General features: G+C 37.9%; 1 protein-coding gene across 2 annotated transcripts in view; it reads right to left on the bottom strand.

Annotated features, from left to right (window-relative positions):
• Positions 1 to 24,838, bottom strand: part of sgk1 (serum/glucocorticoid regulated kinase 1) — a 34,490-nt gene that overhangs the window by 7,118 nt on the left and 2,534 nt on the right. The window contains exons 3-5 of one of the 2 annotated variants that reach the window (XM_041975386.1): positions 21,255 to 21,494; positions 9,229 to 9,444; positions 5,728 to 5,791 (exon numbers count right to left, since the gene is read on the bottom strand). In XM_041975386.1, the coding sequence (XP_041831320.1) occupies positions 5,728 to 5,791; positions 9,229 to 9,444; positions 21,255 to 21,494 (520 nt within the window). Of the gene's footprint in view, positions 1 to 2,731; positions 2,828 to 5,727; positions 5,792 to 9,228; positions 9,445 to 21,254; positions 21,495 to 24,838 lie in introns of those variants that run through there. The other variant, XM_041975389.1, reaches the window with a different exon arrangement.

Here is a 24,838-nt window from a genome sequence, read left to right as displayed (position 1 = left end):
ATGCTGTTTATTTTTTGTAGGTGTCAAAGTTATCCATGTGCTTGCAGTTCCAAGATTTTTAGATATCAACATAAAAAAGAGGTATCATGTGTTTTTATTTTATTTGTTTGTTTTTCTTTTACTGAGTTTTGAAATTTTGTAAAGAGAACCTTAGACAAAGAGCAACACATGACATACTGCATTGTGCCATCATTCATTCAACATAAACTCAAACAAAAATTTAGAAGCAGTTCGTGCAAAACTACGCACACTCTTACAGTTTCCTTAGAATTAAGATGGTGAGCAGGCAGGAACTGCTGATCAAATTCACTCGATTCATTGATTGTTACAAAACTGTGAGCACTGTTACAAAACTGAAAATTTGGTAGTTTGCTGGTCTAGAGCGTTCAGGTGTATATGAACACAATGCAAAGGAGGAATAAAATCTACAATGGTCTAGAAAAGGCAACTGATGCTATCCATCAATCTGGGAAAGGTTATAAGGACATTTCCAATTAATTTGGGGTCCATCACTGATCTTTCCAGGTGTGGAAGTCCCAGCAAGTTAAGGTTGTCCCATCCATCCATCCATCCATCCATCCATCCATCCATCCATCCATCCATCCATCCATCCATCCATCCATCCATCTTCTGCCGCTTATCCGGAGTCAGGTTGCGGGGGCAGCGGCCTAAGTAGGGAAACCCAGACTGCCCTCGCCCCGGCCCCATTCACCAGCTTCTTCGGGGGGATCCCGAGGCATTCCCAGGCCAGCCATGAGATGTAGTCCATCCAGCGTGTCCTGGGTCTTCCCTGGTGCCTCTGTCCGGTGGGACGTGCCCGGAACACCTCCTCAGGGAGGCGTCCAGGAGGCATTCTGACCAGATGCCCGAGCCACCTCATCTGGCTCCTCTCAATACGGAGGAGCAGCAACTCTACTCTGAGCTTCTCTACCAAGCTTCTCACCTTATCTCTGAGGGAGAGCCCGGCCACCCTGCTGAGAAAACTCATTTCGGCCGCATGTATTCGCGATCTTGTTCTTTCGGTCCCTACCCACAGCTTGTGATCATATATCAAGAGCCTTGCCTTTTGGCTCATCTCCCTCTTCACCACAACAGACCGATGTACAGCCCACATCACTGCAGATGCTGCACCGATCCACCGATTGGTCTCCCGCTCCCTCCTTCCCTCACTTGTGATCAAGACCCTGAGATACGTGAACTCCTTTACTTGGGGCAGGACCTCATTACCGATCCTGATAAGGCACTCCACCCTTTTCTGGCTGAGGAGGAACTGGTTAAGGTTGTCCCTAATATCAATATATGTAGCTCTCATTGAAAAGGTAGCAAACCCGATATTTACATCTCAGACTCTATAAGTCTCTATTAGCATGTTCAATGTTAAAGTTCATAGTATTGCAATTAGGAAAACTACAAAAAAGGCGTGGCTTGTTTATCAGGGTTGCCAGGACAATGCTCTTGAAAAAGAACATAGCACTGCTTAGGTTTGCAAAAGCATCTCTGAACAAACGACAAAACATCTGGAATAATGTCTTCAGACAGATGAGACCGAAGTGAATGACTGTAATGCATCATGTTTTGTCAAAAATTAACACAAGATATCAGCACAAATACCTTATACCAATGGTTAAGCACAGTGGTGGAGGGGTGATTATTTGGGCTTAATTTGCAGCTATAGGAACTGGACACCTTGTATTCACTGAGTTAACCATGAAGTCACTTGTATACCAAAGAGTCAGTCAAATATGAGACCATCTGCCCAACAGCTAAAGCTAGGCTGAAACTGGGTCATGCTGTAGGACAGCTGATATTAAACACTTAGCCAGTCAGCATCAACAGTTTGGTTTTAAAGGCCAGGCTCCGGGGCATATCCATTGTGAATTTGGCCAAAGGGCCTTTCCTGCTTTCTGTTCCATTCTGATTTATCCTGCCAGTTTTGGACATCAAAGCATTTAGTAACAAATCCTTTGGTGAAAATGAATCTGTTTGTGACTCAGCTACAATGTGTGTAATTGTTAATAGACAGTGGAAAAGCAGAGCCAAAGACAAGCAGCAATTTATGCTCATCCACAAAATATACTCAGTCAAGAAGACTAGCATGCATGTGTGATGCTGCAGGTTTTAAATATAGCCTTGACTTTTCACTGCTGCCTGTTTCTTCCACAAGTCAGGTCAAATCTATTATTCATCTGTCCACTGCAGCCACCTGATGCACTCGCACATTTGCACACACATTCACAGAGCCAGGGGCTATAACAAACCTGCAGGAGAGTCTGAGGACGCACGGACATACACATACAAGCTGGAGGGCAAAGAAAACCTGCAGAGAGACTTGCACACTCTTTCCACAACAATGAAGGGCAATCTTCCTAAATCTTTTCAAGGTGTCCTGCATACCTCTTCCTCATTGCACCACCAGGGCCTAATGCATTTTACTTGAAAAAGACATTTTATCATTGAGACAGTGTCATCCTTCTACAGGCATTTCATCTACAGTTTCTCATCTATGACACCAAAGTGGCAGTCCTTGTGGGATACAACCTGACATCTCTTATCAGCACTGGAAAGTAGCATATGGTAAGCAAGTAAAGCCTGGTGCATTGAAAGTTCCCCGTTTTTCTCAAAAGAGGATAAAAGCACAAAGAAAGATGATAGAAGCATTGGGAAAAAAAATGTTTTTTCTTTGCAAAGTCACACATAAGAAGTTTAAAAGTTGTCAAAGTCTTTACATTACCTCTGTTATGCTGTACGCTCTCGAGTCTGCATCTGATGGTTATATAGTGGAGAATTGAATAAGATGAGAGACAGGGAGGTGGTGAAAGGAGATCAGAAGAGAGGGAGTAGCTTCAACAAAAGATCCTCTCAGTGTTTTTCCTATCTGGCCCTCTTTCACCACACTGGATTCACAATCTGTTCAATGCTCTGGCCGAGAACAAGAGGAGGCTCCACAACACTCAAGCTGTGTATTTGTTGTCCATATGTGTGTGTGGGGCACTAGTATGTTATGTAACCCACTAGTGGCACAGTGATCAATGCCAGCAAAGGCACTGACTCACACACATAGACACTCTGTGGACCATTTGGTGAAAGGACAGGAAGGGTTTGCCACAGCACAGGATATTAGAGTTGTTATACAAACATACAAATTCTACCCACTCACTGTGGACCAGCACATACATAAAGACCAGCATGTCCCCATATTCACACTGCATCCCACAGACGACATTTATCCATCAGTTTTGCTCATCTCTGTCAACCTCCCATCACTCTGTTGAAATCCCACTCCTTCTGCCGAGGATGATGAGGGTGTTTGCAGATACAGTTGATCTGGCGATGAATGTGAATGAGTTTTGGTGGTGAGGAACCAAATGACACTGTTACATAAAAGCCTCAGTTATTCAAAGGGGGGACAGCTTGGCTTTTATCTTGTCACTTGACACAGTGAATGTGTGCAGTGTCGTGTGTGTCAGCGTGGCTTATTTGGCTTTCTTGGCAACCAGAAAGTGGCCTACTTATCATTAAAGCTACTTCTGTGGGCGACCATTGTAATCATGCTTCATTGCTTCTGGGTTGCTAATTTTTATATATTTGGGTGAAATTATTGGATTGGGATGCCTGCTGGGTTGTCTGTGTGTTTGAAGGCGTGTGACAGGTGTTTTGTAGCTCTTACCAAATGTGTATTTAATTAACTTCAGTGGAAAGTTACTACAAAAGATGCAGCATTCCGATACTTCTTTAAATGGAAATATCCTCATTTAGTAAATTCCCATAGCATCACTCCAAAGTATTTGTTTAAACTTGGGCAAATATATGTAGCTATTTAACATGGTGTAATGAACAAATGATAGCTACCTTTGGTGTAATGGAATAGAGTTCACACACCCAAAGCTGTCAACAATTTTTACTGTAACCAATATGTTCAGACATTGGTTTTAAAGTTATTAAATATCCTTGGCTTTGTTGAGATTTATGGATTTATTTTTTCAAGTTTCAAGCTGTTTATTTGTCACATGCACAATCAAGATGGCAGGGAAATGTATTCATACATGCTTGAAAGGCTCTGCGGACCCAATTTTCACCAATGAAAAACAACACAGGAATAAACCAAAAAGACATAAGAAATATAATAATCCACAATGCAATGATTGTGCAGTAATGTGCATGCTACACAGACTGAATAATATATATATATATAATTTTCACACTGTGTATACTGTTTGCAATATATAAACCTTTTAAGTGGTGCAAGTTAAGGTTATGATTTTGTATCACAGAGAAGAAAGGTTTAAGAGCACACAAACACGCACACACTTACTCAAATCCAAGCTGAGAAATTACATGTTATATAACAGCGTGTGATTAAGCAAAGTCAGTGTGTAAATGCTGATTCACAGCAGCAGGCTGATGAGCATACAGATACTTTTAATAAGGGTTTCTTTTTGAAGATGTTCTTTGTTGAACAGGCTGAACTTTTCTCTTAGCGGATAGAAAGGAGACAGACTTGGTTTGCTCTGTAAAATTACAAGATCAGGACTTTTCTCCTTATAATTATTACGACTTAACCTCTCCTTTGCTTTCTTTGCTCTCTCTTTCACACATGCTTCTTCATCACTATAAACGAATCAAATATGTGACACTTTTCAACTTTTAAGTGTTCCAAAAGCTACTAATTGCCGAACTTGGATCAACAGGGTCTAGCAGTGTGACAGCAGAGGCCACAGGAACAGCCTGTCACCATCTCGGCTAATTGCTCCAAATTCTCTCTGCATGCTGAAAACTCCCATTACTAACAGGCAGACCACAGCCAGAGAGAGGCATATTCAGCAGTGTGGTTCCTGTCACATTTCTTTCTTGGAGATTTTCCAAGAGGTACCTGCATATCGACAAAAGTTCCTGCACAATGTATAAAAACTCCAGTAAAAATATACACTTTCTCTCTGAGTATTCCCAATTTACTGCTTCTTCATACATAATCCAATTATGTAGTTCAGCTACTTAACAAATAGATATATAGAATAATCATTTTAGCTTAATCTTAACATCTTAAAACAGTAAAATACTATTTATGTTTCTTCTGGTGATTAGGATATGTTGTAACATCATCACAGGAGGACGTCCATATCTGGACAGAGAAGAAAACCTGTATGATAAAAAGGATCTAGGTTGTCTTGGTACCAATACATGACATACATAAAGATTGTGTACTTTACCCTGGACCTTGGTTTGTGGCACAAATATAAAGCATTGTGGAAAATTCTAATTAAATAACTTAAAGTAATTCTGGCAATAAAAAAAGATGGACTCTAAACCCAGCGGTTCATATGTAGAGCAATCATGCAAGCTCGCATTGAGTTGACAGCTGCAGTGACGTTGTAAACATAAAAGGTCACTGTGCTATGTGTATGATGATCTGTTCTGAACATTGTGTCCGTAAGCCACATTCCTAAAAAAAAAAAAAATAGTAATCTTGGGCTTTGGACAACAATAATTATCCTGAGACTTTAGAGGCTGGATCAGGGAGCCAAGTGGTGAGGTAACATGAAGCCATCAGGTTTGGAGGAAAAACAACAACATAAAAGAGTACAGCTATGAATACTAGAAGGTAAAACCTAATAAGAGGGATTAAGGAGAGAAATAACAAAGGGATAAGAGTCACAGAGCAGACTGAAAGAAAGAGGTGGGATGAAGTGAAACAATACAAAATAACAGGCTAAGTTACTGGTTACTTACTGTTGTCGCCAGGGCAACAGTAGTTGTCAGAGTCTGACTCATTGTGGTAATAAAGGTCCATTGCCTGGGGGAGAAACATGGCATCACTTAGAAAAACAATTCATGGAAATAAATTAATTATAATGTTATATAAATTTAAATATAAATCATTTACATGTAAGTTCACAGAAAATGCTGCTGGTTTACTCATAAAAATATTTGATTTGTCATTTTAAGACTGTGATCCTTTACCCATATATAAATACCCATAACTTGATGTTAAAAACATTTTCCTAATCTCCAAAAACAAAACAAAACAAAAATCAATTTACTTAAGTAAAATAAATATTACCAGCTAAGTAAATGACCCCTTTAACTGACAAATCATGGTGTTATGTCTTTGATGAATATTTTTCCTGTTTTTTCAAGATATTATTTGCAGATACTGTTTTTCTTTTTAGGCCTGCCGCTTTTTCATTTGTTCTCCTCTTGTCCAGTTCTCCAGTTGTTTTAAAGGACACACTGCACGCCATGCTGAGATATGTCAAGTTTTCAGTTCAGTTTTTATGCCTGCTAAACTATTATCTCTGGCATTTTATTTATTTATTTATTATGCAGCTAAAGAAACTGGAATAAATTATGTGTCTTTGTAAAAAGCTGCTAACAAACTGCAGATATATACAGTTTAAATTTTCCATTTGATACGTTGTTTTCCATTTGTAGACACAAACTGGTTCACCTCTTCAAATAGGTCCCTTTTTTCTTTCTTGATTGTTTCATAGGTCAGTGTTAAGTGGCTTAACAAACAAGGTATGACATCTGGACTGAAAGGGGGTAAAACAAACAAACAAAGAAGAAGCAGATGATGTACAAAGAAAGACTCTTGAGATGTTAAAAGATCATAAGAAAGTCTTCAGCTTGAATGTGAAATGTAAAGAAATATAGGGTGGCTCAACACTTTTGTACAGTGACATTTATGATACAGTTAGTCTGTGAAAGTTGAGTTTTCAGTACTCAGTAGTAAACGCTTTACAACTGCAGCTGATGGTTTCATTCACATTACCAAACTGATTAAACCACTTTCTGTGGAAGCCAAGATAATTTTGATTGGTCATGAGATGATTGAATCTCTTTTCTAATTGCTGCCCCTTTTGTGAAGATTTAGACTTCAACCTGTTATCTAATACACATCAAAACCATCTGAAAAGGTTAAGGAGGAAAGGTCTTGTTTGTGGACTTCAGTCAATTATTAAGATAAACGTAGAAAAGTAGAAATAGCACTAAAAGAAAGTAAAAGTAATGCTGAATTTTTTAGCGTTGTACACTCAGTGTGGGGTGTGATTTTTAGGTGAGAGCTGATTTTTGACTCACTCATTTTGACTAAAGCAGTCAATACATTGCTCAGTATATAGCAGGCTGAATTTACAGATGTGGACATACATGTCCCAACAGCAGCCGGTTAGTTTGCCCCACTTTCTTAACTTTTCATACATCAGCAACTTGATTGGCAGCTGACAAGAGACAGAAGAAAAAAGACAGTCATGTTCCCATGAAACTGTACAGTTGTGTCAGATATTAGTTTTCCATGATGTTGCTGTCAGTCAACAACTTTTCAAAGTGGCTGGTGTCTCTTTTAAATACAGTCTTAGCCTAGTTTTTCTATTCCTCCCTTCAGCATTGAAAACTTATCACGGCTCTCTGGTCTCCCACGGGTGTTTTCTGCGAATGAGAAAAGCTGAGGGAGGTGTGTGTGTGGTGTTTGTGTGTGTATACTCTGTGATTGTGCATGCATGTGAGTTGTTTCAGCTCCTTCAGTTTGCTGCCTCATTCAATCCTTTCAACTGTCAGCCTCTCCCACCAGACATTTAATCTCCATCTAAGTCTTAAAACTGATAGTAGCCTCGTCTGTTTATCATTTTCTTACAGATACGCTCACATCTACATATGCGGCTCGCTGTTCATACCCAATTATGCTGTCAACATCTTGCCGCAATCACTTTACTGTTCATGACTATTTTTTCTTTCCCCTTGAATTAGCCTCACTCTCCCTTTCTGCTTTCTCTCATCCCCTCTCTCACGGTTGTTTATTGATTCGGTGGATGTCTGATGGAGTGGTATCCATAGAGATGGTGAGTCTGGAGTTTCTGTTCATTAATATTTAATTGCACATTTATTATTCTGAAAGAAGACTTAAAGTTTTCCTTGTTGAAACAGTTGTGTATGTGTGTGTCAGGATCAAGGCGAGCCAGACCTTGTGTTAACATAAAAACTTCTACAAAAAGGGCAAAAAAGGAAAAACATTATTAAGAATTTAACAACTTTGATTTTTTTTTTCATCCTAAAAACAAGAAAAAAGTTTTGAGAGAAAATGCTATACACAGTTTAATTTGATAATATAACAAAAAAGAATGTATTGCATCTTTATATGCAATTGTTCAGGAATTGTTTTTTATTTTAGTTATTCATTCAACTATATATCTATTTCTTTTGCAAGAGTGCATTTTAAAACCATAAATGGTTAATTGCTCTCATTAAAGAAGGAAAATTGAAAAAATTGTGACATCATATTTAAAATGATCACCAAAATTTGTAGTTTTGCTCATTATATATAACAAAGCAAATCTAATTTCCAAACTATCAGGACGTGTTTTCATATTTTAGAGTTGAAATTTGCAAAATTTTGGAATACAGTAACTATGACACATGACATATTCTTATATCATATTGTTGGTTAACATTTAACAATTACAGATGAAAAACATCAATAAAAGCTACTAAACTGTTAATGATTTCCTAAACTATTACATACTAACTTAATTTACCAGAATAGCTTTTGGACATTTTAGACTTTCACCACTTGAATGCTCCTCAGTTTTTAATGACATCTGGAAAAATGTCAAGAATTGATCAAGTTTCAAGAAAAGGAATCTTATTCTCTAAAAATGTTCCAGATGATGAAGCTCCTTATTGAAATTTTCAAGTACTGAGTAAGATGTGGGTCATGGCATGTTGAATGCTAATTGGCAGTACAGGTCAGCAGAAAAGTTGATGAGGCTGTCAGCACTTTGCACTGAGGAGAGCCAAATTATCTCTGGCCAAACTGTTGCTGATTCTCAACCTGCTCATATTGAAATGTATCGCGTACTAAAATCATGGCAAGAGATAAAGCAGATAAACTGTAACTCTGACGAAGATCAACAGCTGAAATGACGGAGTTACAGAGTTGAGCAACTCAGGAATTCACTGATTCTGCAAAATTGTGTACAATCTTTTATGACCTGGCGTGTGGGAGTGTTTTTAAAAAAGAAATACTTTACAACAACTATCAGTCGGTGCTATAATGAAATATTTGCTTTAAGATATAGGCTTCACCATGGTACTAAACCCAGAGAAAACCGTGAGAGTAATGTTTCACTATTGCTTAAATATTTACAAGTTTTCTTGGAAATTTCATTCCTGCTTTGGGGTTCACTGATAAACTGCTGTTTCTGTGACTAGAATGAAGCCATAGATTTAACTTGCCTGTGTGCGTTGACGTGGCTGCCAGGTATCCTCCAGGGCATAGCTAATATAGGGCCCGCTGCAGATGGAGCACTCTAGCATCACCGGGCTGGCCAGAAGAGGTGAGGTGTGAAGTCCCCAGCACTGACAGCCTCCCAGGTGGATGTCTGACTCCGTCTCCTTCTGTTTGCTCGTATTATCATTATGATGTCGAGCCAGCATCTTCCACTTCCTGACCTGCAAATTAGGATGAAATATATATTTCATGTTTGCTCAAAAAACTGAAAAAACTGAAATTTTTCATGGTGTTAGTGAGAAAAAGTTGCTCAAAGTCTGAACAGACTGATAAATATTAGAAACACATGAAATAACACATTTATTTTTGATGGTGAATAATAAGAGAACAACTGCAGAAGAATAATCACAACAGGAACAGAGAAAAGAAGCCAAAGACAGCAAGTATGTTTAGCTTGTCAGCTAATGTTAAGGTCATGCTAACTAAACACAGAAGGTTATTCTTTTTAACAGGACTCTGCATATACATCATTCAACAATGAGTTGGTACCATTCTATTCAGATTGCTTACCATATGGAAGCACTGAACATATGTAAAAGCTGTGAGACTAACAAACTACCTCAGCAAGGGTCAAGTTCATCCTTTTATAAGTAAAACATTTGAGGATCACATTTGGTTTGCAGTGAGCTAATCTTAGCAGAATCTCCACCCATCTGAGAGCTGCTGTGTCACACTTTCCTGAGGATGATTTCACCACGAACCCCCTTTTCTCAATCAGCATTTAGCAAGTGTTTAGCAACACTGACTGAATACATATCAAGGACAGAAATGGGAATATCAGTCAAGCACACACGCAGAACAGAGAAAGTATGAGAGATGAATACAAGATAAAGGACAAGAGAACCTAAGGTCAAGGTGCAAATAGTTCTTGAGGAAACCAAATTGCATGTGTCAGTAACCTCTCTTACATAAGGTAATTTATGTCCTTGGCACACAGCAGACAGGGTCAGTGTGTGCAACCACTCAAATGACTGTTGCCAAGGCCTCTATCAGTGACCGCTTCTCTGCTGGTCCTCTGTATTAACAAAGCTTGGCATTAGAAAATTTACAATATGAGTGTGCAAGGTTTTGTGTGCCTGTGTGTGTGCATTTGACTCCAAACTTGCAACTTAGCCAAAAATGTTCTTGTGTAAATGGTTAATCTCCTGAGTCGTAACTGCAGTCCCGAGTAGGAAGGACCACAAAATGGCATGATAACCTGCAGTGTTCATCACTTCCATATTTTTCTACTGAATGTTAATCGAATCCCAGCAGCCAGACAACTTAATATTAACTTATGTGAGAACTGGGGGGGTGGGGGGGGGGGGGGGGGGGGGGGGTAGCCTTTTTCCAGGAAAGGCTACAGGATTCCTTCAGGGGGTAGAAAAATATGTTCACTAGAAGGACACACATATTAATGGATGCCATTGCCAGACTGCCTGTCCTTTCAACCCCTCTCTCTGCCCTTTGACCTTGTTTTTGTGTTACGACCCATTAACACATGAGTGATTAAGTTACATAAGGCTTCTCAAGATCTGTCCTTTTGCTCCATAAAGTCAGGATGTAACATATTCCAAGGAAATTCTCAAGCTAATGCCAAGATGAATAGAATCTACTGCCCCATAAATCAAGAAATGAAAACATCACTTTGCTGCAACTTCTTTAAAACCCTTTCCCCAGCTTTCTCCTTACTGACCTCAATCCTGATATTCTATTCAAGTTATGTAAAACCTTTACTTAAAGGTCTGGTCTTTACTCTGACTGTATGGCACATAGTGATAAAACACTGTACTGATAAAGCTACAATCAACAACTGTTCTGAAAAAGTTGATATCTGCTATTTTTCTGTTCCAAACAACTTGTGCTTTAGGCTTTCATCAAATGCATGGTAGATAAAGACAGTGGTGTCATCAGTCAGCCCATGGTCTTCTGTCCTGGTAACCCGCTTTTAGCCTTGTCTTATATATCTGTTTGTGAGCATCACTTCCCTTCGGCATGTCAGTCCTCTTCTGACAGGCATAAGGTGCGAAATATGAAAACAAGGAAATATATGTTTGAAAGATAAAAAGATACAAAGAGAATGTGAGACAGTCTTACATAAGCAAAGCCATTTTCTGTCAGAGATAAGGCTTTCTCACTAATGCCAAGGTCAGTGCTCTTTCTATTCCCTCCCTCCTGTCTGTTCCTAGAAAAGGTCTTAAAATGAGTGAAGGTTGGGAAAAATTTTGATCCAAATGGTAAAAAGGGGAAGAATTATGATTCAGATCAGTCTGAATGGAATAGAGCTGCAAGTGTGTGGTGTATTCCATGGGAGATTAAGTCCTAGCGATACAAAAACAAGCCAGAAAAAGCTGTAGCGTCACGGTTGAGCAGAGAAGCAGACAAAGGAGCAAGTTTGGGATTTCAAGATTAGAGTATTGACCCTAAGCTGAAATGGAGCATGCACCCATTTTCATCCAGTGTGGTTGTACTAATTCTTTTATCTTTCAATCTCTAGGAGTGCTTTGACAAGATCTCTGAACTCTGACTTCCTGGCAACATCATTAATATTCATAGACATTCACTGCGCTTTAACACATGCACATTTTCTGGGAAGTTATAAAGCTGCCCTCTCCCCGACTTTCTTATACAACTTATCTCCCTTTCTTTTAAGTCTTTCTTTTTGTCACTCTGGGAAAATCACATTAGCTTAAATATTTCTGTAATGGCTCATTAAAATCAGTGAATAAGCAGGAAAAAAAAAAAAACCTGAGAAGCTGACTTAAAACCCACATACAAGGCTCATCTTCTTCTAGATATTTAAAGCTGGCAATGAGGTTTTGTGTCCTTCATTCGACAGAAGATGCTTGATGCCAGCTTTTCATTGCCTAATAAAACAGGACATTTAGTACACAGATATTTGTGAAAAGTGCATATTAACAGGACCATAAGTTCACACATGCTGTCACCCTATGAGTCACTGCAGTGCATTGACCTAAATGCTCATGTCAGCATACTATAAGCCGCAATTCAGATTGGGAACAGCCCACCATTAAAGTGAAGACACTCAAAACCATAAATGTCTTCCTTGTGGTAACACCAGAGGAAGAAAAGAAAAGATAATTCAGTTATAAATGGGTATTCTTAGTATGTCATTGAGCTCACAGATCTCAAGATTTAGCAACTTCATACTTTACCCTTTCACACTGATGTACACTGAAAGTGAGCAAAGCTTTTAAAATATACCAAAATGAAATCGTTGTGTTGAACAACCACAGCAGCATATTTCCCGGCAATAAATCCACATGGAAGCAGATTAGGTCAATTTTATGCTCAGCTGTTGAGTGTGTGCCATAAACTCAAAGCCCACAAAGCAATTTCAGCAAAGACAAGTATGAGAGCGCGAAAAACAAAAGCTACACTGGATAAGAAGGGGATTGCTGAGCCTCTTTGGGGCAGCAGTTTTGGTTCTGGAACATCAAGATGGAAGGTGGGATTAGCTGGGCTCTCAGGGTAGATTAGGCCAACTATAATTTCCAAAGTCCCCCACAATGAAACTTGTGAGGGAGGGTACTCCCCTTATTTTCAGCAATAAGAAAAGAAGAGGGAAGGGATGTAGGTTGAGGGAGAAGAACTGAACAGATATGGAATTTTACTCAGTAAATTACTTATTTTTGTACATTATTTTGAATATCCTCTCAAATAAATGCAAATTATTTAAATGGCTAAACCTAAAACCTAAAACATTTTATGTGCAATTTATGAACAACACCACACGAAAGACCTTATTACAATGAAATAATTAAAAGAAATATAATTATGTTAAACTCTTGCAGTGTTGAATATTTGGTTTTCACATTGACTACATTAAATGGCAGATTGTCTCCTTTTGCTTTTCAAAAAAGCAAAGCTATAAGAGTGTTACTACTCCTCCAAGGCTAAAAGTAAATTACTGAACATTTTGAAGTTTCCATTTCAACACTTTTAGATGACATTAAAGTGTTTTACTGTCTTGGTACAAAGGAAATCACAGTGGAGCTCCTCAGAAATGCTATGCATTAGTTTGTTTAAAGGTGATTAAATGAAGCACATAAGGAGAGACTATAGTAAAACATGGTGGAGGTGCAATCATGCTGCAAGACTGATTTGCTGCCTTTGGTATTGGAGGTACAGAATGTAACAAAGATATGATCAATAAGATCATTATAAAGATCCTGGGTCTTCCAGCAAGGAAAATATGGACAGATTTAAAGTGGCTTAGCTATGATACCTGACTCATGAATTATAATCAGAAGTGGGCAGGAACCTTCTGAAAGACTTTAAGAAACATTAAAAGGCTGTTATTGTTTCAAATAATTGTTCCTGGAATACATCTCGTATTTTAATCTTTGCATTATCACGTTCTTTATGCATCCGCCTTTATTCTTTTTCTGGTTTATATGGCTAGTTTATCTACTAAACATCATTGTCAGCAGCATCTACAAATTTATAACTTTCATCCTTTCTCTTTGAATTCTATAAGCATCATAATAAATTAAACTTTTGAAAAAATACTTTTTAACCAAATGACATGCAGCCATGCAGGTGTGGATCTCCCCTCTTGTGTCTGAAATGTATTGCTCATCTCATCAAATCTAACAGATTACTGAGGATAGAAACTTCTCATGTTTTCTTCCTCGGCATCCCCCAGTTTCTTAAAATTAAGTGAGGGTGAAACAAGAGTAATTCAACTGTCCCCTCATATCTGACAAGTCCAGGAAACTTCAGTGAAGATATTTTGTACTTTCACACAGAAAAGAAAAGGCCTATCTCTATAATACTGCAGTTGCACCAGAAACAAATGCTCTGTGCCCTTTAGAAAGTGTATGTTTGTCTACTGCAAAGATGAGAGATTATGCAAAGCAACTCCAACTTTATTGCTCAAACCACTTCCAAATCTACTGCCACAGTATTAGGCTATAGTGCAAAAGAAAAGCAAGGGATTGGGAGATTCCATTGCTAGGTTTATTTTTATGTTTTTTAGCTACAGAGTACCTTTCAAGCTCTCTGAGAGTTCCCTCATTTTAAATGAAACTTCAGCATTTTTATTTGGGGAAAAAATAACAATATATACATAAATGGATGATAATGAAGAAAAGCATAAAGGCTTTAAATGATAAATGGGGTAATTCTACTTAGAGGATAACCAGCTGATTAGTTAAGGTATTGCCAAGCTAGTTTAAAAAAATTGCTATGTTGGCACCTTACCAGTTTCATTACTAAGCAAAGAATTTGAACGACTCAGTAAGGTCTGACATTTGGCATATGTGTGAGCTGAATGTGAATATGTGCTGAGGTACTTAACAAGGCAAAAAGAAAGTTCTCAGTCAATTAGATGAACTATTCAAAGGAATACAAATTGAAGTTCGGAATAAGACACATTTCTCCCCGGTATTGATACAGTATGCATGAGGAGCCAACAACCTGAAAAAGGGGATTTTGGCTCCAAGTGTTCTCAGTGTAACGCTTTATAGCAAATATAATTGGACCTTGTGGGGAATTCATCGTAATTCTTACTCCCAGGGCTTGCTAAAACCTTTTTGACAGTAATTCAATTCATGGTGAATGCAGCTAAAGCTGAAATTCAGCTGCAGTGTTTGCAAAGATGTGTAACCTGACTGGCAGGGGAAGAGAGAAACTGGCCAGGACACGAGTAGAAGTTCATCAGGTACACCCACAGTAGTAACATAAACCTATAGCACTGTAATATTTTATTTGTAGTATTTAGTCACTATATACACTTTAAAAAATTATTCATGTATTTGTTTTTGTTATTTAACTGGATTTATTCAAATAAAACTAAGTTAGGGAGTTTCTTTAATATTCAGCTGAATCTGCAGCACTTTAAGGTTTTTATCCAGCTGGGAGATTGCTGTAGTACAGAGTTCATGTCATTGCCTGGAAAACGTCAGTGGCATGCAAGTAAATGGTTACTAATAAAGCTGTACAATCTTTAATGTGACACCCAAGTCATCAATCATTACCTCCATCAAGAAGTGTTTTTCAGTTTAAAGCCACTTCTTGGATGAGACTACGTCAAGAGCCAAAGTCTGAAGTTCACACTTGACAAAGAAAATGTTACACGCCGTTACAGCTGGAGAACCTTTTTCTTTTTTTTTTTCTGAGAAATTGTTTACAGTAAGTAGGTAGGTCTAAGGTTGGCACATTTTTACTTGTTGAAGTGTTATCATAGTACACTGTGTTTGTACTTGTGATTGGTTTATGTTCTCTCAAAAGGATCTTAGAATGAATTCAGCCAGGCATTGTTGCCTCCATGGTCTCAATCACTGACTCATACAAAAAGCTTTAGCATCAGTGGATTAGTGGTGAGGCTTTGTCAGTGCTAAAGGAGAACAGAAGAGGTGGATTTGTCATAGATCAGCTCCTGGTTTCTCACAGTAGAGAACAAAACACTGCGGCCAACTTACCCATGACACATGTGATTTTAAATGGGGATGACCCACTGTCCATTTGAGCTTTTTGTCTGTGAGTAAAAAGGTATAGAATGATCCAGCTGACCCTAACCTAGCATTAACAAAATTAGCTTATTTCATTGACAGATGACAGATCATACTTTACACAAACAAATTTCAGAATAGGGTTCCGTTGATTGTCCTCTATTTTTGTACTTCTACTTTTAACTGAGACTGACTCAGTAGTCAACCCCACCTCACGGGGATGCATGGGAGCAGATAAAACTCACTGTGCCTCTTGGAGATCCTATCGCTCTGGATTTCTTTAGCCTCTTCTTCCCTGCTTCACTTCCTACTTTCCTTCCTTACTTTCTCCTGCCTGACTGACTTTTGGACAGTAAAGACAAATGGAACCAGAGTGGGTCAGGACCCATACCAAGTAAACTTGATGAGTAACACCATGACCTGATTAGTTATAATTAGGCCAGTTCACTACAACTTGCATCATTATCTCTAATGTCAGTTGTCAACAAAGTTCTAGAAATCTGCTGAGACATGTGGACACATGACGCTATCACTGCTACTATTAAGAATATTAATGATAATAATTAGAGGCAGGGAAAACTGATTAACAGGAACACATACAACAGGATGAGTGGGAAACTGCATGTTTACAAGCTCAGAAACAATTAGGTAACACAAGACTGAGACTGATGAATTCAAGTGGTTAATGACAACTTAGATTACACCTGAAAGCTGAATCAATAGTCCCCTGATGTTTGTTTAACTGACTACCCCATCTCCAAAAATACTGGAAGATGGTACTGGGCATAATTTTGGATGTTGTTGGGGTACAGTTGACACCCGATGCAAAACCCTGTCTACTGGGCATCTGCTCAAAAAAAACCTTTCCTCTTTGATATTGATTGATTTTGGACTTTTACAGACAAAAAGAATTGTTCAATTAACACGAAGAAAAATGGAACCACCATCACTTTAGAGAAATTAACCTATATGGTCAAAAGAAAGGCAGTGGAGTTTTAAAATGTCTGGAGACCTTTATTAGATTTCCTGAACTAAAACAGTGTTAATGCAATAATAATTATTGGGCTAATTAAATAATAACTTGTTAAACGTATTAATTGATTTATTTACTTATTTACTAGTTTATTTTTTAATTTTTGTTTTAACTAATGTATTTTTCACACTCAGTGCGAGTGTTTAAAGCATCAGAAATGTCAATAAAAACATTAAAATAAAAAATAATAATGGTAATGGTGAATTATAATGGATTGGGCATGGCAGAACTATTACACAAAGTAGTAATCTAACAGTATCTTCAGTCAGAGGCTTCTTCCACTCTGCTGCAATTGATTTGTAATGAAGATCAATAGTGTTCACATGCAGTGACTTTCTACAATTTCATTTGTAATTACTGCTTATTCATGTTGTTTTTTTCCCTAATTTATTTTATTTTAATCACTAGTTATTAATATACATTAACAAGGATTAATAAAGCAATATTCTTTTCTAAGAAAAGCACCTTCAGTTTCAAGAACTCACCTGACAATCCAGTAAGTCTAGAAATCTCCTATAAATAAGACAACAACAATAACTGTGGGTAGATTAAATACAAAGAACACACAATCCACATAAACTCATCAATAGCATGTACATTACTGTTATGTTCATCCTTGAAGGAAGAGAGAAGTTTTATAGAAATGATAGTGTATCTGAGCATTCATTGTATTTTATTTACACATATGTATTGTTTCTGCATTATTCATGGGGAATTTCTTTAAGATGTTAATAGAGCATTTCAGCTCAGGTAATGGTAATACATTACTGAACTTTAAAATCCTAGAAAAGCAATGAAATCATACAAAGCAAAGATAACATGCAAGGACAAGCAGCTGTCAGCAAAATTTCCTGCTGATTAAGACTTCAACAAATACAGTTCAGGCTTGATGAAATAGATTACTGGAATGGCTGCACTTGTATTAGTTTTTGAGTCTGTTAGTGTGTATATGGGACACTACAGGATGTCCTTACCAGAAGGATTTATGCTTTTGATCCTGTTCATGCTCAAGCAGTGTTGGGGCAGATGGCCTGACCTCATCTTCTATCCTCTAATAAAACTGTCCTCTCAGCTCTTCTCATCTCTTTCTATCACTGATGTTTCCTCTGTTAATATATCTCTCCCCTCAACTCTAGTTTTTGTGTTCTGTCCAGCCATTAAGCTATTTTTTGCCCCCCACCCCCCCTTTTTTTATCATCAATTCTTCTATTTGCTCACAGCAAACCATTACTCCTTTATTTTCCCAGCAGTCATTAAACCCGCAGAGGACCATTCAGGGCTATAACTTTATTGCACTGATTTCATATGATAATAAAATCAGCATCATAAAGTTAACTCTATATTTATCTTATGCACAGATAGATTCATCAAAAGTAGCAGCAGGGTGAAGGCTATGCAAGAGCACTGGGTCAAGGCTAAGCTACCTGCATTTTTAATGGTGCTGATGCTTTACAATTAGAAAAAAAAAGGGCACTGTGATGGATTTTTAATGAGGAGAGGGAGGAGGTGGAGGTGGGCAATCTGTCAGGGAGGACTTAATTGGAAAAGGAAGATCACAAATGTGTAAGATAAAAGTTAATATTTTAATTCAAGATATTGCAGAGTTTTTATTTAATTTTTTTTTTTCCTCTTTTTGTTTTATGGAAACTTTAACCTTAGGTCAGATGCAGGTTCTCTGGCAAGAAACAACCACAGCAATTCACTGCCAAATGCTGTTCAACAAATTCAGAAGCTTCCTCTTGCAGCACAAGACACAGAACAAAAGCTTAATATTAATACTTAACAAGGGGCAGCTAAGGCGAAATAGTTAATAGTAAAAAGAAAAGGTACTGAAAATAATCAAGATATTAAAATATATAAATGTAGCTTATAAAATAAAAAAAACACTACTGACAGCAGATTATTTTTCATTAAAAACTTTCTAAAGATAATTTTTCCTACTTTGAATACAGTTGCCAAAAACAGGCAAAAAGGGGGGAAAAAAACATGGAGGAATTCTTCTGTTGGCAATCACATTTTCCATTGATATAATAATATCATTATCATAAATCCCTTCTGCAACAGTTATTCATGCAGCAAAAATCTAATGTTGTGACCTTTTTAATGAGAAATATGCCCAGCTTCTGTCTATGCACACTCAAGAGTGATCTAACACTGTGTCATCTGCTGTCTTGTTAATTCACACTTTAATTAAAATGCAACAGCAGCCTTCTTGTGTGATTCTCGTGTCCAAGACAATTGACTGATTCAGCCGATTTTGATGGACTGAGAAATTTCACAATGAATCCTTGCTCAATTGCTTTTAAGTCAGATCGTGGGTGGGCTTTATCCAAGCAGAGCAGTAATTTTGACTTTTGAGCAAAGTGTTACTTTGGCTGTTCCAGTTGGCAAACTAGCACTGTCCTCTGCAAGCATGTTGCGTTGGGCAGTGTTTGGACAGAGCTTGCAAAGATGCCATGTTTGGAGCAAGTACGCTGGATTTTTTTCGTTGTGAAGCAACATTGCAGGGAAAGTGCAGGTCCATATTACAATGTCTAGCTGCTACTGTATGAGGTTTGTATGCTGTCAATCATTAATCAAGCCTTAGATAAAAAAAATAGACACACACAAGACCGCATATGAGCTATGAATAGCTGTTCCAGGTCAACTATGTACACCACTGATTTCACACATGCACACATTGCAAGTCTTACACTCTGCAGTGAAAATGACTCAGTGCCGAGCCCCCTCCTCTTTGACCCCACCTCCCACCAGCATATTCTCACTTCAATGCTACACCCATTACGTCTACACACACACCAGCTATGTCCTCTGAGATACATCAATGAAACAACTGACACTTATATCAGCTTGGAGGGCAAAAAGTGGAATTGATGTCCAGCGAGTGAAGCAAAGGAACCTCCAAAAACCAGGTCAATGAAATGGCATAAAAAAGGAAAGAGCTGCAGGAAAGATAATGGATCTATGGTCCTCTCTTATTTTTTCCCTTATACATCTTAACACTACTTCTCACTGCACACACTGATATTCAAAGAAAGACGTAGTGGCTCAGCCATACTGCAGTTTTGATTACTCATTCCTCCCGGTGGTCAGGGGACTGGAAAAACACACAGAGCAGCTGTTAGGTGCAATGATTGATACACAATGGGATAGCTGTTGAGATTGAAAAGCCAATAACCCTGGATATCTGGAACAACGATATCGCAACGTGTATGTGTGTGTGGATGTTTGGGCAATGTTGACAGCTGAACTTCCAACCGATGCCTGTTTTCAATTGACAATGCAGCGTTCATGGTCTCTGCTGGATGTAATGAAACACCCTCCAGTAGTGTGCAGCTACATGGAGCACTTTGTAACACACCTCAGTCTTTTGTCGCCTTTGTGTTTACGTTACATAACACCAGTCGTGATGGAGCTTAAAGAGAGAAGACAGAGGAACACAACAAAGTCTACAATCCTTTCAGCACTGATTGCTTTTCTGACTTCCTTGAATGTGCAAATTGGAAAACAGATGGATATCAAATTATTCAAGTAAAGGAGGGAATAGCAAACACACTTCCACCTGCAGACCAGAGGGGGACATTTGTGGTGTGAGGACAGCAGCTGAGTGGGCAGCCTGTCCCTTTGCAAGGTGCTGATAATAAAACAGGCTACATTTTTACTACTAACACTTCATGTACTACTGAAATTGACCTTTTTTTAAATTTCTTCAGACATACAAAAATCTGCAATCTAGGGTGTGCATATTGTATAAGCACAGATAGATTTTGATTGTTACATTATTGCTGCATTTAACAGACATTCTGCATGTTTATTTAGTGAGGCATTCCTATAAACAATTTGTATATATTTGTATATATATTCTATACAGAAAATAAATGATTTTCTGTGTGATTGTGGCTTGGGGTTTATTTTTTATCATTCCTAGATTTGCAAAAAATGCAACATTACTAAAAGATTTTGAAAACTCAAGGACAAACAATAAACTTAGTTGCAAGCATGCATTGCATAAGCTACAAATATTTACTCCAACTTTATTTTAATCCTGCCTCAATTTACTTGTGAGTTCTAATTTTATAATTTAGTATGTTCTTGTCTGATATATTTGTTCACACTTTGCTGTATAATTTCTGTTTGATAAATGGGACTATGGTATTAATGTAAAAATCAAAGTAAGATTAAAAACCAAGCATCAGTGGCATCACTGTTGAAACCAGCGTCTCTAAAGATGAAAATCTGTGTAAAATATATGTTGTGATTGTGACTTTTGAAAAATGATTGAAGATATCAGGAAGCCGAATGCAAATTTGAAGTCTTCTGACCTTGAACAATTAGGTAGCTTCTCAAGCTGAAATTTAAAATTCAAACAGGAAGGTGTGGTATTTTGTTTCACAGGATGTGACATCATGAATGAGTAATGCAAAGGCAAACATGGACATACAGAAACACATACAGATTCCCCCCTATTTGTTCATCCCATTACCTTACAGCCTTTGCTTTTCTCATGCCCGCTGGTTTGCCCACTTGCAGTGCAAGGTGAGCATGGCTCCTGATGGTAATACTGGGCACCTTGCAGGCCCGTGTAGTGACAACAGCCATAAGGTGAGGGGAAGTGTGAGTACCACAAGTCATTAGTCAGTGGACACTTTGGACAAGGATAAAGGTGACCTTTCCCCTGGGCTTTCTCCACGCTCACCTTGGGGTTCCTCATCCATCTTCTCACCTGCACAAGAGAGAATATATTACTTTGAGGACAAAAGTTAATTTTATCTCATTTCTCCTTTTTTTCTAATCAAAGCTGCACATACACACATTCACAAATACGGTGTACTCACACTGTCAGGCAGCTGCAGTGTTTGATTAGAGAAAAAAAAGAGTTTGTCATGCTCTCCCAGATTACATGTCAGTTAAAGAGTGACACACAAACACTTGAAAGAGGCACAGATTGCATCTTTGCTCTGCCACTAAAGGAGAACTCCTGCTAAATGACATGGATGCATTGGACACAGACACACACACACACACACACACACACACCTGCTGCATGCTAATGCCACAAATACATTGCTTATGGCACCCTAATGGATGATTAAAGGAAGAAAGTCTGTGATCGTGACACTAATGGATGTTCACATTCTGCAAACATATGTTGTCAGCATTGAGTTAAACACTGTGTGTAACTGTTATATCACCAAAACAGGCACAAGTTGGAGCATGCAAGCACCACTGTACTCATAACACTTCTGCAGTGACTAAGCCTTTCCAGAAAACCACTGTCACAAACCATAAAACCAAGTGTGTGGGTGAGTGTGTGTGTGTGTGCTTTCAGGGAAACAAAACAAATAAAAGATTTGGCAAAAATGGACAAGAAACCATAAAAAAAAAAAAAAAACAGATTAAAAATGAGCTGGCAAGAGAGGAAGAGGAAGAGAGAAGAAGCTGAATTTTCGTGAGAGGGCTTGAGAAAGCTCATCCGGCTGCTTGTGTGAAACATTCAGTAAACACACACCATGGGGCTGTAGCCTGTGTGACCAGGCAAGTCCAGACAGCTGGGACCCACACACACATAGAAATAGATACTGAGATTCAATGCCAAATTCGAAGGGTAGCTAGATAACATGTCAAGTCGTGTTGAGTCTAAGGAAAACAAACCTGGAAAAAGACTCCGAGGTCAACACAAAAACAAGCTAACACTGCAGGTGTTGCACATGTCCAAAAACAACCCACACCTTGAATAAAAACAGTGCTAAAAACAAGCTTCTTCATGCAGACGTGAACATGTGATTGATGTTAAATCTAATTGGATTGCTTTTTCCTTTGATGTTCTTCATGAGATTCAAAGCAGAGAGAAATGCTTTAGCCATACGTCATAGATAAAAGGTTTTCTGTCATACCTCCTGTTTGAGATCTCAAGTTGATGATAAAATTGAACATAAGTGACATCTGAATCTACCAAATTCTCAGGCACAAAAACCAAAGGAAACAGTGATGCAGTCTTTACATAATCATTTTCTTTTTTCCTCACTTTGAAAGAAAAATAAAATCCAGAAAAAGCTCAACATTACATCATCTTTTCGAAGTGTTTGTTCGTGTGCATCTGCTCAAGTGTGTAGTACAGTGTAGTACGTAGGCAAATGAATACACACTTGATAGCATTTTTTATTTTGTATTTCCTCCCATCATTTCCTTTCCTGATTTGTATGATATGGACATCTGACTGGAATTATGCTCTCCTCATTTTCTGGTTAGGCTTGTTTAGATACAGTTAAAGAGACAAATACACTCAGAAGAGCAGCAGGCATTTTTCTGATTCTGGGCTGTGTGCTGCTGAATGTCTGGAAGCTTCTGGGCTTTTATTCTAGTGAGCATGGAGCAGAGCGAAAACCAGAATACTGATACAGTGTAGACAGAAACTAATAGTTATATGCCTTTCATTGTAACCCAGTGTTTATTTTGCTAATTGCATGCTGTTACGATGTCGCTTTCATGCGCTATGCTATGTTCATTTGGGTGTTACAACACTGATAAGCAAGTCCCTTATTTCGGTCAGTCTGGACACATGACGCATGAGCTAAATGCTTCATTTTTACAGTCGTAGCCTCAAACCACCTGCTGCTACTGCAATATTTTCCTGAGAGGTGGTGTGGACTCATGTGGAGACATTTGAATTATTTTCTTTTTGCTGGCCAGCAATTATGTTTTGATTTGTTTATTTCTGTTTTTGTTAGAAGAATAATGATTGGTCACTATCTTCATAATATAAATATAAATATTGCTTGGGGGAGTTTTCCTTTTTTAAAGCATTCATTCATTCATTCATTCATTCATTCATTCATTCACAATAAAGTCAGAGAAAGGTGTTTTATTGCAAGTCATTGTATATCTTATAATAATAATAATACGTTTGCTTTGAATTAGATAGATGACATGATGATGTCTCGCATGGTCACACGAGCTCTAGTCCAGTAACTTCTAAAACAACTGAATAGTTGTGGCGGGGTTCAGCACAATAGTGATATAAACTGCTATCAGACAATCCTCATTGCATGTTTTGTTTCAGAAATCTTTTTTCAAACAGCTGACATTCTGGTTATATTAACACAGTCTGGCACCATAATGTACACCATCTGAGACCAACCCACTCACAAGACAAAAAAAAAAGATAAGAGGCCCCAACTGCTACACAAAACAGCATTCAGCAACCTGAAGCCAACAAATATTAATCAAGAGCAAAAGTGATTATTTTTGTTTCCCTGTGACATGTTTGGATCCTGAGGCTAAAATTTTGACAAGTTCAAAACACCAAATTTATCATTTGCATTAATTTGTGAAATATTTTAGGTAATAGAAAAGATATTGTTGTGCATTCCCAGAGCAGAACAGTGTTACTGAGTGAATCCATCAGTTCTCTCCTCTTCCACAAGTTTGAAGTAATGATAGTCATTTCCTTCCTGTTATGGCTTGCAGTCATGTTGCTCTGTGTTCTACTTTGATCTTATGTAAATCAGCAGTAAATTATTCAGCTTTAGAGATGCAGAAGTTGAGCAGTTTGTCAAGCTCGGTGTGATTACAGCATACAGTGGCTCACCAATCAAACAAACCTCTGGTCATGCCAGCTGATGTCATTTTAATTTATGTTTCAGTTAATCAACAACACAGATGTCAAGTATTAGGCTAAATATAATATGAATATATATATTTTTTTATTTAATTCTAATTAACTTCTAATAAAATTTGTTAAGGGCATCAGTTTATTATCAGATACTCTACTGATTTCTAAATGATTAATACATATTTTGTTTAATACAATGCCAAAAAAAACAGTTGGCAATTAAATTGTCAAATGTCACCACATTCCCCAAGCTCTTCATTCTTTCTCCAAAGCATACATTGTTGTTTAAATCTACATAATCTAAAAACACTAATTTCCTTATCTCCTCAACAGCATATTAAACTCTTGGAACAAGAAACACTCATGTTTATGGGTAAAAGTATATTGTTTCTGACTTGTATAATGAACAAAGATCTTTAGGAAGTAAGTCATACAGAACTACACAAAAACTACAT

This window comes from Melanotaenia boesemani, chromosome 22 (genome assembly GCF_017639745.1).
Source record: "Melanotaenia boesemani isolate fMelBoe1 chromosome 22, fMelBoe1.pri, whole genome shotgun sequence".
Taxonomy (NCBI): domain Eukaryota; kingdom Metazoa; phylum Chordata; class Actinopteri; order Atheriniformes; family Melanotaeniidae; genus Melanotaenia; species Melanotaenia boesemani.
Note: the sequence above shows the minus strand (reverse complement) of the source record. Positions and strands in the feature narration are given on the sequence as shown.